The 13,299-nt window shown below is 39.7% G+C and overlaps 1 protein-coding gene across 1 annotated transcript in view; it reads right to left on the bottom strand.

Annotated features, from left to right (window-relative positions):
* The window catches only part of ABCA5 (ATP binding cassette subfamily A member 5), a 53,427-nt gene that overhangs the window by 4,976 nt on the left and 35,152 nt on the right, over positions 1-13,299 (bottom strand). The window contains exons 23-33 of the mRNA XM_007455265.1: positions 13,105-13,275; positions 11,974-12,087; positions 11,449-11,583; positions 9,934-10,008; positions 9,064-9,155; positions 3,177-3,303; positions 2,753-2,870; positions 2,560-2,651; positions 1,600-1,775; positions 1,145-1,220; positions 453-547 (exon numbers count right to left, since the gene is read on the bottom strand). Of these exons, the coding sequence (XP_007455327.1) occupies positions 453-547; positions 1,145-1,220; positions 1,600-1,775; positions 2,560-2,651; positions 2,753-2,870; positions 3,177-3,303; positions 9,064-9,155; positions 9,934-10,008; positions 11,449-11,583; positions 11,974-12,087; positions 13,105-13,275 (1,271 nt within the window). The remainder of the gene's footprint in view (positions 1-452; positions 548-1,144; positions 1,221-1,599; positions 1,776-2,559; positions 2,652-2,752; positions 2,871-3,176; positions 3,304-9,063; positions 9,156-9,933; positions 10,009-11,448; positions 11,584-11,973; positions 12,088-13,104; positions 13,276-13,299) is intronic.

The following is a 13,299-nucleotide window of genomic DNA, read 5'->3' as shown; positions in this document are numbered from 1 at the left end:
AAAAAAAAAAAAATTGCCACAGGATCATAGGGAAACCTTGACATGCGTCTGAACCAAAGCTCACACTTTATAGACATAGAAACCTGGGCTCAAAGAGCTGCTCAAACAATGATGAGTGCCTGGAAAGAGAGTTCCAACAGACATTTAGGACAATACTGTTATGAGATGTTTACTTACATATGTTACTTTATACAGGGGGAAAAATACCTTTAAAAAACTATTCAGACAACAGTACTCTCATCTTTGTCCTGGCATATGCATAATATACTGTTAACAGCTGATGAAAAATATGATCAGGTTTAAAAAGTTTAAGGGGATCTCGAGAAATTTTTAACTACGATTTCTCCTTTTGTGCAGGATTTTTAATCGATACATGTATGTAACTAACACAAAACCACCCGTGATGATGCTACAGCACAATGGGTCTCAAGCGTCCCTGACGTCATACTTACCACATGTGCTGTTTGGCTTTAGGGTCCATACCTGTGGATGGCTCGTCTAGCAGAGTAACGGGAGGGTTCCCCAGCATACTCAGAGCAAAACACAGCTGGAGGGAAAGAAAACGGAGCGCCGGGAGGCTATAAGAAACTCTATCAGGTGGACCTAGAGTCTGTCATACGGAGTGAAGTCAGTCAGAAAGAGAAAAACAAATACCGTATGCTAACACATATATATGGAATCTAAAAAAAAAAAAAAAAGGTTCTGAAGAACGTAGGGGCAGGACAGGAATAAAGACGCAGACGTAGAGAATGGACTTGAGGACAGGGGGAGGGGGAAGGGTAAGCTGGGACGAAGTGAGAGTGGCATGGACATATATACACTACCAAATGTAAAATGGATAGCTAGTGGGAAACAGCCGCATAGCACAGGGAGATCAGCTCCGTGCTTTGTGACCACCTAGAGGGGTGGGATAAGGAGGGTGGGAGGGAGATGCAAGAGGGCGGGGATATGGGGATATATGTATACGAATAGCTGATTCACTTTGTTATACAGCCGCAACTAACACAACAATGTAAAGCAATTATACTCCAATACAGATGTTAAAAAAAATAAGAAACAGAATGTGAAAAAAGAAAAGAAAAAAAAAAAAAGCAACTCTACCAGGCACCAGACTATACACACACTTGTCGCTTAATAAAAGTACCTTTCGCTTGATTCCTGCAGGTAGTTTCTTTACTGTTTTCTGCAGATGTTCTTTTAAATCAAGTGCATTTGTTATTCTGCAAAATACACAATACACAATGAGTGTAGCATGATGCACACAAATACAAATATAAAGTGATCACTGACACTGTTTTTTTCCGAAAACAATTACTCTGTTGAAGCTCACTTTAAATAAATTAATATCTTGATGAAAAGGTTCACTTTGAAATAGGTTTCATGACATTTATAGGTACATTCATTCTGTATTTATAAATGAAAATGTTTCCTTTGCGTTTCATGGCTGTGTCATAATTTGGTAAAAAGAATATATGAACAATTAATGATCTTCTTCTATGAAAATTATGATCCACGGAAGTGCCTGCTATGAAATTTTAAAGCCGTGGCATGTGAACCTTTCTCCAGGTAACAAAAGGGTTCTGAAGACAATTATTTTACCGAATTATGACCTCTTTCATGTCACTGGCACTCATTCCTTTCACAGCTCCATAAATTTCAAAATGTTCCTGTAATGTAATCTCTGGCCACAGTGGGTTTATCTGAGGACAGTAGCCCATACACTTTACGGAATCGTCATCTCCAGCTGGGTCTGAAGAATAGTCTCTTAGAAATACCTGCAGAAGTACAAACCAAGTGTAATGACTATTTTTGCTTAACTTACATCGAAAAGGAAGTGGCAAGTGGGTTAATTCAAACTCCTTCCAAACTCCTGACTTCCTAAAGTCAGGGTCACAGCAGGTCAGATTCTCACCCTTTTCTGATGAAGAAACGACACACATGGCTGCGTCAGAGATGAGTGACATGGCCAGAAAAGGTGGCCAGGGATGCAGGGTTGGGTGGGAAGGCAAGGTCCGTTTTAACCAGGAGGGTCGGGGGGCCCCACGGAAAGGTGATTTCTGAGCCAAGGGAACAAGTGAATTTGATCATCTGGTTTTCTGTGGGGTAAGGAATAGCCAACATAAGGAAACCCTAAGGTAAAAGGAAGAGTAAAGTGTGCCTGGCATTTTCCAGCAAAGAATGAGCCAGCGTGGCTGGTGTGAGGGAAGCAGGTTCCTGTAATCACAGGCTAGCTGACGCCAAGGTCAAGATTAGCTCCTCTATTTCCTGAAGTTAATACAACGGGCCTCCATTAAGTCAGTGGACAAATCACCCATGCTTGTAATCAGCATAAAAGCAGAAATACTGTGCATGTGTGTGTTCTGCATGTGTGCATGCAAATTTGACTATGTACGTTATTCTCACAGATAACCAACAAGATCATAATTTGATCAAGCTATCCTAAAAAATTAATACTAAAAACATGAAATTTGAGCATCAAAATCCCATCTGTCACTAAGAAATTTATTTTACTTAAAGACATAAATCATATTCGATATATCCCACATCATTATACCATACCTGGCCTGAAGTTGGCTCTATATCACCAACCAGAATATTAATAATCGTACTTTTGCCTGCACCATTTGGACCCAATAGTCCCAAGATCTCTCCTAAAGGAATTAAAAGAAAAATTGTCATATGTAAATCAAACTAAAAAGTGAAAACTGCTCTTCCAGAGAAGTTATTCAAGAAAAAATAATTAAATACCAGCCTTTTTTCACACAGAAGGAGACATATTTATTTGCCACTTTCTTTATTTTTCTTGTAGGAAGAAAATCTTTCTTGTCTTCATATTCTTTATGCAAATTGTTGACCATAATGGCTGGCTTCTAATAAGGGAAATAGGATTTAAAAAAAGAGTTATAACTCAGATATCCATCGTTCAATGACAGGCCGTACAGAGCTCATGGCCATATCGTAAGAACTATATTTGCTAATAAGGGGTACTGCATAGATAACTATCCATCTATGACGGGAATAATGGCTTGTTCAAAAGAAAGTGGACAAACATATTTTTTCAAAGACAAACTTCTTGGCAATCGATTCATATAAGGGGACAATTTTCGAGGCTAACCCTGTGCGGAGGGGCTGCTCACTGCTCACCGCACGCGGCTCAGCAAGAGAGACTGAGTTACCTCCTCGTGGTGCTGGCAGCTCAGCAATTCTTTGACCTTCACCCTTTCAGCTCTGACATCTTCATCTTCATCCTCATTGTTTGGTGGTTCCGGAAACTTCCTACTTTTGGACTTTGTTGTAAGGGTCCTGAAAGTATAAATAGATTTTCAAATAATTAAAATGGTAAGAAATTGAAGCACTACATAGAGAAAAGACTGAAAAAAATATAGCAACATGAGACCTGTTGTCGGAGATCAGTTATCTCTTAAAGGTAGAAATTACAGAGCTATTTTTCACTCACATCATTTGGATGATATTATCTAAATTCATTCATTTATTCAACAATTATTTATAACCAGCATGTGTCAAGCACTAGTCCACAGAAAGATAAAAAAGATTTTTAAAAAACAACACAGACCCTGCTCTCAAAGAATTTACGTCTTGGGTGTACATGAGATGACCCAGGCAGCGTGGACAGAGAGGCTGAAGTCAGCATCCGTAGCAACACCATAAAGGTGGGCAGAGGAAAGAGCGCTTCCAAAGGAAATTCTGAAGTACTATTAAGAGAGGTAAAGAGGCAAATAGAAGTTGACATTATGGGGAAAACAAAAAAAGAAAGAAAGAGGAGAAAAGTTTCAGGGAAGAAGTCAGTCACATTTAAGGCTGTAGATCAGTTAAAGACAGTGAGCCTGTTTTACCAGACAGAGAGGAGCCATTAGTTTACCTTACCGCAAACAGGAGCAGTCAAGAGGTGAGGGCAGGAGCCAGGTGGCAGGGATTAGGGAGTGAATGGGACATGAGAAAGGAGGTGACAAACTGGAGGTGGAAGCTTTCTGGCCATAAAAGGAAAGAGACTGTCTTTTCTCCATTGTATATTCTTGCCTCCTTTATCAAAGATAAGGTGACCATATGTGCGTGGGTTTATCTCTGGGCTTTCTATCCTGTTCCACTGATCTATATTTCTGTTTTTGTGCCAGCACCACACTGCCTTGATTACTGTAGCTTTGTAGTATAGTCTGAAGCCTGGGAGACTGATTCCTCCAGCTCTGTTTTTCTTTCTCAAGATTGCTTTGGCTATTCGGGGTCTTTTGTGTGTCCATACAGACTGTGAAATTTTTTGTTCTAGCTCTGTGAAAGATGCCAGTGGTAGTTTGACAGGGATTGCATTGAATCTGTAGATTGCTTTGGGTAGTGCAGTCATTTTCACAGTGTTGATTCTTCCAATCCAAGAACATGGTATATCTCTCCATCTATTTGTATCATCTCTAATTTCTTTCATCAGCGTCTTATAATTTTCTGCATACAGGTCTTTTGTCTCCTTAGGTAGGTTTATTTCTAGGTATTTTATTCTTTTTGTCGCAATGGTAAACGGGAGTGTTTTCTTAATTTCACTTTCAGATTTTTCATCATTAGTGTATAGGAATGCAAGAGATTTCTGTGCATTAATTTTGCATCCTGCTATTTTACCAAATTCACTGATTAGCTCTAGTAGTTTTCTGGTAGCGTCTTTAGGATTCTCTATGTAGAGCATCATGTCATCTGCAAACAGTGACAGCTTTACTTCTTCTTTTCCGATTTGGATTCCTTTTATTTCCTTTTCTTCTCTGATTGCTGTGGCTAAAACACCCAAAACTATGTCGAATAAGAGTGGTGAGAGTGGGCAACCTTGTCTTGTTCCTGATCTTAGTGGAAATGGTTTCAGTTGTTCACCATTGAGGACGATGTTGGCTGTGGGTTTGTCATATGTGGCCTTTATCATGTGGAGGTAAGTTCCCTCTATGCCTACTTTCTGGAGGGTTTTTATCATAAATGGATGTTGAATTTTGTCAAGAGCTTTCTCTGCATCTATTGAGATGATCATATGGTTTTTCTCCTTCAATCTGTTAATATGGTGTATCACACTGATCGATTTGCGTATATTGAAGAATCCTTGCATTCCGGGGATAAACCCCACTTGATCATGGTGTATGATCCTTTTAATGTGCTGTTGGATTCTGTTTGCTAGTATTTTGTTGAGGATTTTTGCATCTATGTTCATCAGTGATGCTGGCCTGTAGTTTTCTTTTTTTTGTGGCATCTTTGTCTGGTTTTGGTATCGGGGTGATGGTGGCCTCGTAGAATGAGTTTGGGAGTGTTCTGCCCATATACAGTGGAGAAAGGACAGCCTCTTCAATAAGTGGTGCTGGGAAAACTGGACAGCTACATGCAAAAGAATGAAATTAGAACACTCCCTAACACCATACACAAAAATAAACTCAAAATGGATTAAAGACCTAAATGTAAGGCCAGACAGTATCAAACTCTTAGAGGAAAACATAGGCAGAACACTCCATGACATAAATCACAGCAAGATCCTTTTTGACCCACCTCCTAGAGAAAGGGAAATAAAAACAAAAATAAACAAATGGGACCTAATGAAACTTCAAAGCTTTTGCACAGCAAAGGAAACCATAAATAAGATGAAAAGGCAACCCTCAGAATGGGAGAAAATATTCGCAAACAAAGCAACGGACAAAGGATTAATCTCCAAAATATACAAGCAGCTCATGCAGCTCCGTATCAAAAAAACAAACAACCCAATCCAAAAATGGGCAGAAGACCTAAACAGACATTTCTCCAAAGAAGATATACAGATTGCCAACAAACACACAAAAGAATGCTCAACATCATTAATCATCAGAGAAACGTGCAAATCAAAACTACAATGCGATATCATCTCACACCTGTCAGAATGGCCATCATCAAAAAATCTACAAACAACAAATGCTGGAGAGGGTGTGGAGAAAAGGGAGCCCTCATACTCTGTTGGTGGGAATGTAAATTGATACAGCCACTATGGAGAACAGTATGGAGGTTCCTTAAAAAACTAAAAACAGAACTACCATATGACCCAGCAATCCCACTACTGGGCATATACCCTGAGAAAACCATAATTCAAAGAGAGTCATGTACCACAATGTTCACTGCAGCTCTATTTACAACAGCCAGGACATGGAAGCAACCTAAGTGTCCATCGACAGATGAATGGATAAAGAAGATGCGGCACGTATATACAATGGAAGATTACTCAGCCAGAAAAAGAAACGAAATTGAGTTATTTGTAGAGAGGTGGATGGATCTAGAGTCTGTCATACAAAGTGAAGTAAGTCAGATGAGAAAAACAAATACCGCATGATAACACATATATATGGAATCAAAAAAAAAAAAAAAGGGCATGAAGAACCTAGGGGCAAGACTGGAATAAAGATGCAGACGTAGAGAATGGACTTGAGGACACGGGGAGGGGGAAGGGTAAGCTGGGACGAAGTGAGAGAGAGGCATGGACATATATACACTACCAAATGTAAAATAGACAGCTAGTGGGAAGCAGCCACATAGCACAGGGAGATCAGCTCGGTGCTTTTTGACCACCTAGAGGGGTGGGATAGGGAGGGTGGGAGGGAGACACAAGAGGGAAGAGATATGGGGATATATGTATATGTATAACTGATTCACTCTGTTATACAGCAGAAACTAACACACCACTGTAAAGCAATTATACTCCAATAAAAACGCTAAAATATATATATATATATATATATATATATATATATATATATACGTATGATCAAAAAGAAAACAGGAAAGAGAGGGGATAAGAGCTAGAGCGGGACTCAGGTTTCAGTGCGATTGATGAGTACTTTGTCTTATATGGGAGGAAGGCGACCCCCTCCCAAAGGGAAATACACCCTAATAAGATCCAAAAGGGAAAGACACAGAAAGAGAGAGCTGACTGAGCAACATCCTTAAGCAGACAGAACACAGGAAGACTTGGATAACAAGGGGGACACCCTCCTCTGGGGCTGGGAAAAAGCAAAAGTGACTAAAGATGTGGACAAGTGTGTACACGTTTTATAATTTATAATCAGGTGCTTCTGTTTCCTGAGACAGATGGCAAGATCATCCACTGAGAAGTACGAAGTGAGGTGAGCTGAGGTGACTCTGAGAATCTGAGGGATACAAAGAAGGCCTGCGAGAAGTACAGAAAAGAAAAAGATAGGAGGGGACTTCCCCGGTGGCGCAGTGGTTAAGAATCCGCCTGCCAATGCAGGGGACCTGGGTTCGAGCCTTGGTCTGGGAAGATCCCACATGCCGCGGAGCAAGTAAGCCCGTGTGCCACAATTACTGAGCCTGCACTCTAGAGCCCATGTGCCACAACCACTGCAGCCCGTGTGCCTAGAGCCTGTGCTCCGCAACAAAGAGAAGCCACCGCAATAAGAAGCCCACGCACCACAACAAAGAGTAGCCCCTGCTCGCCACAACTAGGGAAAACCCCACGCACAGCAACGAAGACCCAACTCAGCCAAAAAATAAATAAGTAAATAAAAAAAAAAAAAAGAAAAAAAAGAAAAAGATAGGAAGCTGCTGAGTAGGTAGAGGCGTAGGGCTGCCAAAGAGCGTTAAAACAGAGCTGAGTTTCTATGGGATGAGTATGTAGCATCATCAGTGGCTCTGATGCAAACAGAGGGTGAAGTGGAACAGAGACAAAAGTCACTGGCTTGGAGAAAATCAGAAACTGAGGGGTTACGGTGTTGGAAGGGTTACCTGTGTGGATGCTGAAATCTCCCCCCCAAATGAGAGCAGGAGTAAAGGCAAAGACACAGAAGGAGAGCCAGACACTCTGCCTCAATGGATGAGGGGCGGGTCCAGTGGCTAGTGAATAACCACTATACATTTTCCAATCCTTTCCAGTTTTCTCCAGAATGTGAATATTCAACAAATAAACAGATACGTGAGAAATATAAAAAAGAAATTCAGAAGCAATCTGGTGCCAGCGGCCATATTTCAAGAAAGAACTCTCCTTCAAATTTAAAACATCCTTTGGAAAAAAACGCACAGACTTGGAGAAAAAATTTTAAAATATATCTGATAAGAGATTTGTAACCAGAATATATTAAAAAAAACTCAAAGTTCAATAATATAAAGACAACCCGATTTTTTAAATGGGCAAAGGATTCAGATTGACATGTCTCCGAAGTAGGTATAAAAATGAACAATAAGCACATGAAAAGACACTCCACATCATGAATCATCAGGGAAGCGCAAATAAAAACCACAATGAGACACTAATGTGCACCCACGAGAATAGCTAAAATCAAAGAGACAATAACACGCATGGGCAACAACGTGAAGAAAACAGAACCCTCGTCCATTCCTAGGAGTAAAATGGTGCCGTCACTGTGGAAAGCAGTCTGGCAGTTCTTGAAGAGGTTAAACTTTATAAAGCCACCACAATAACCCATCAATCCCACTCCTAGGCATCCTCCCCAGAGAAATGAAAATACACGCCCACACAAATACTTGCACCCAAATGTGCATCGTAGCATATGACTCACAGTAGCCAAAAAGTGGCAACAGCTCAAATGCCAATCAACCGATGAATAGATCAAGTGTGGTATATCCATACAATGTAATATTACTCAGCAAAAACAAACAAGCAAAAAGGTAATGAGGTACTGCTACATGCTACAACGTGGATGAACTTCCAGAACATTATGCCCAAGTAAAAGAAGCCAGACAAGAAAAGACCCCATCTTGCGTAATTCCATTTAAAGGAATGTGTAAAATACGCAGATCTATGGAGACGGAAGTTAGATTAGTGGTTACACAGGGCTGGGGGCTAGCTGAGCGGGGGAAGGACGTGACCAGCGGACGCAGCGTTTCTTTTTGGAGGTGATGGAAATGACCTACAATCAGATTATGGTGATGGCTGCACAACTCTGTCAATATAGTAAAAAAAAAAAAAAAAAAAAAAATAAAAATTAAAAAAAATTAAACCTGAAATTTAAAAAACTGACCTGAAAAAAAAAAAAAAAAAAAAAAAAATTAAAATTAAAAAAAATTAAACCTGAAATTTAAAAAACTGACCTGAAAAAGGGATCCTTTCTTAATGATCTGCCTCCATATTTTTTCTCGTAGTACTGTAAGAGGAAAATCCACAGCACACACTGCAGGTAAGGCTAAAAGAAAAACAGGTTACAGCTCGTGGCTGAATCATTTGGGTTTTTTTTTTTTTTCCCCCGTGTACCAACAGAACCAAAACCACATACATCAGGTTCCTCTCCATCACTGAAAAACTTCATCACAATTTTTTTTTGCATGTCGTACAATGAGTTAAGAATAAATGTTAATGGATGGACATATATACACTACCAAATGTAAAATAGAGAGCTAGTGGGAAGAAGCCGCATGGCACAGGGAGATCAGCTCAAGTGCTTTGGGACCACCTAGAGGGGTGGGATAGGGAGGGCGGGAGGGGGACGCGAGAGGGAGGAGATGTGGAGATATACGTGTACATACAGCTGACTCATTCTGTTATACAGCAGACACTAACTTGACATTGTAAAGCAATTATACTCCAATAGAGATGTTTAAAAAAAAAAGAATAAATGTTAATACAAACCAAGGTTGAGTTTTAGTAAAATGATCCTTCACATACTTTTCTACCTCTGTAAAGTTCATCTGTTGTCAGCTTCATAAATTATAATTTTAAAAAAAGCTTTGTTTTTGCTTCTATGGAAGCCAGAATTATCATTAAATAGAATTAATGACGTGAAAAAAACAAGTACATTAAAGTGGATGTATCCAGTAACTGAAATGCACATTAGCTAGCATTAACTAACACACTTGACTTCTTATGCACCTTCATTTTTATGCAACGGAATAAAAACTAAAAAGAGAGTTAAAACCATATGACCAAACCACTCATAAGGTAACGTGCTAACAGTTATTTCTTACCGATATAACAGCCACCAAAAGACGATCCCATGGGTTGTAGGTGTCCTCTTTTTTCTGCATATTCTTCCAAGAAATCTAAGACAAAACGTTTTGAAAATTTATATGTGGCTGTGATACTGTGATATAATGAAATGTGGTCTTTGACCACAGTTCCTGGCACAGAACTTCTAAAACCCTTGGAATTTCCTGAGTGACAGAGGGGACAGGAGTGTCTCTCATCGCATAAAACAAGCCCCTCTCAACCTCAGCTGAGTCTATGCTAAAGAGGGGACTCTCAGAGGAGGATGGAGGCTGACTGACAGAGGACCAGCCAGACTAGAGGGCTGGAACTTCCGGCCCCAGGTGCCACCACCAGGGAGGGGAGAAGAGCCTGGAGACGGATGAGCTCAAACTGCCCAAGTCATGGGACGTCCACAAAGCCTCTAACGCGGGGCTCAGAGAGCATCCTCGCGCTGGGATGACGACTCACTCCGAACTGCACAGGGACAGGAGTTCTGCCCTTGGGACCTTTCTGGGCCCTGCCAGCCAGTTCCAGAGCAAAGTACTGACCCCCGGCAAGGGGTCCAAGTCAGACAGAACGTGGGTGGCCTGGGGACCCACGACCCGTGACTGGAATCTGAAGCGGGGGGCTGCCTGCGGGACTGACCCCTGAACCCGTGGGGTCTGCGCTAACTCTGGTCAGTGCCAGAACTGCTGAATGTCAGGGAAAACCCACACATTCGGTGTCGGAAGCGCTGTGCGCAGAGGAACCAATTTTCTTTTAGCTGCGACGTGTAGAGACGTTCGATTAAAATGAGAAACATGTATTTAACAGCAAACACGTCTTCTCTATAAATTAGCTACCTGTTAATATTTATAGCCATGTTTTGTAGTTAGATTAAAACCTTCCTCACCCCAAAATATGCCTATCAGAGCAGGTATAAATTAAATTATAAACTTAAGCCAAAAAAAGGGAGGGGAGAGAGGTAAGGAGGTGTGTCAGCAGAGTTAATCAGCAATCGTCCTAAATTAATAATTCATCACTTAATTTTTTTTCTAACCACAGAAATTGTTTTCAGTTAACCAGGCTTAATAAAATTAATTTGTTCCTCTATTTTTTTCTTGAAAAAAAAAATCGCTCAAACTTTATTTTTCCTCACCCCTGTATAGTACAATACACTTAAAAAACTCCCCCAAAACGCTCCCCCAAAACTCCCCAGTCCAACACATATGGACTTGCCATCAGATCATACTGCTAATTTATGTGCATTGTTTTGGGCACGAAAGACCATGTAATGAACACAGTCCTTCTCCGTTGAGAATCTGCAGTTTAGAAACCTGCTTGAAAAGGTTCCACAGTAATTTTACATTAACTGCTACATTAATAATATTTAAATCAGGTACCAGCAGAGCCAACAGGATTTTTTGTTGTTGTTGTTGTTACTACCTCAGTACAAGGGCTAAAAGATCCCAAAGATTAGGCAGAGTAATTACTTACCCTGTTAAAAAAAATATTAGAACACCTAACAGACCTACCTTTATGAAACAAATCAGGCAACCCAGAAGCGGATAGATAGGAATGGCTATGCACAAGGCATAATGAAGAATAACTGTAACTGTATATCCCATAAAATAAGTTATTTCGGTGACTGCAATGCAAGCCAATGCTGTCTAAAGAAAAAAATGAGAAAACAAGTGAAAAGATGTTTAGCAATTTCAAACACACTTACTGGGTGCCTCAACATTAACTAAGTCTTTAATCTTCTAATAAAACCTGGAACCACAGCCGATACTTAGCCAGAAAGTGTCAGAGCGCTGATACCAGTTTTTTGTAGCTGGCATCCTTGTCATGCTAGTTGTTAAATGCAACAAAATATCATCCCTTCATGGAGTGGATGGGGCTGAAGACGAATATACACACTAACAGACGCTGCTAGCTAGCTAAGTTCTGCACTTAGAAAAGACACAGTAACCCTTTCAGTATAATCATGAAAAGAGTTCATGACTTTCAAGTAACGTGCTAGGAAAAGCTGAGACAAAATAATATAAAATGTGACTTACCACAGAATAGATAAATGACCAAAATTCTTTGGTATTTACAATTTTTTTAAAAGTGAAAGAAGTAATATAGGTAAACAGAATAACTGATGGGACATAACCAATAAGGCAAAAAACCTGGAAGACAGAAATGTGTATTTTTATTTAAAAATATGAGTAGCTATAGCCGCACACATGATGTAAAATACGAGTCACGTTAAGTCATTAGGGGATAACTGCTCTTCAAGCTTTACTGCTCAACAAATCGCTCCAAAAAAAAAACGGAAACTGTAGCTGCTTGAGGAGTTTCTCCTAAATCAGTGAGGAGTTTAGTTTCTCCTAAATCAATAAAACTCACTGTTAGCGGTTTTTAACTGCTAACACAATCTTGAATAAGCCATTTAAGCTAAACACTATTTGTAGCTCCTTTTTTATGCCAAGGAAAATACTGTCTCTTACCATTTTATTATGAAAAGCAAGCGTAGCTGGTTACGGCTTTATCAATCTCCATCAACTATTAGCTTCCATTTTACTGTACAGCACTTAATGCACTTTGTAAATTTTTAAGAAAAACATTTATTACGTTATAAGGTGGAAATTAATCTGTAAGGTCAGGATGGCCTCTGGCAGAGCTCCTAAGTTGACTTTCAGCAGCCCCAACCTACCAAGCTCTGTTTTCGCTTTTTTCTAATGTAATTCATAGGAAAGGATCTAGTGTCAGTCCTTGACATACGAATATGAATATGAATGCAAATCACACTCTTCCCTAGTATTTGAAGCCACACTTTAAATTATGGAATAAAAGAGCTTCTTCTTTGTGAAATTATTTTCAGGCACAGAGACAAAGACGACATTTAAAGCAAGGACTGTTTAAGTATATTCCTGACTGCATACAAGTAGGCAGTCTGCATGAAAGACCACCTCAGTTTCAAGGAATTATTTCATGATGGTAAAGTTATTGCTTTTAAAAACCACTTAGGGCAATATAAACTGCACTGATTATAGGTATCGTATACAAAAATTAAATAGATGTCGGTTCTGTTTTCTGGAACGTCTCCATTACTCAATCAGACAATTATCACATTTATAAAGATCTAGCTTTTTAAAATAACATTTTATTTATAAATAGCATGAATACAACTGATGTTAACTTACCACAGAAAGGAACTTGACAGCATAAAAATATAATCCATGATGAAATGAAAATAAACTGCCTAACATCAAAGTAAGAACCACAGAGAATAAGGGGACGTCAACAAGAGCCTGTCCAATCCAGTATGCAGAAGGCAGAAGGCCCGAAAGTTTAAGTTGAGTGTAAGCTTTGATCTAAAAAAAAAAAAAAAAAAAAAA

This window comes from Lipotes vexillifer, unplaced genomic scaffold (genome assembly GCF_000442215.2).
Source record: "Lipotes vexillifer unplaced genomic scaffold, Lipotes_vexillifer_v1.1 scaffold664, whole genome shotgun sequence".
In the NCBI taxonomy this organism is placed as follows: Eukaryota; Metazoa; Chordata; class Mammalia; order Artiodactyla; family Lipotidae; genus Lipotes; species Lipotes vexillifer.
Note: the sequence above shows the minus strand (reverse complement) of the source record. Positions and strands in the feature narration are given on the sequence as shown.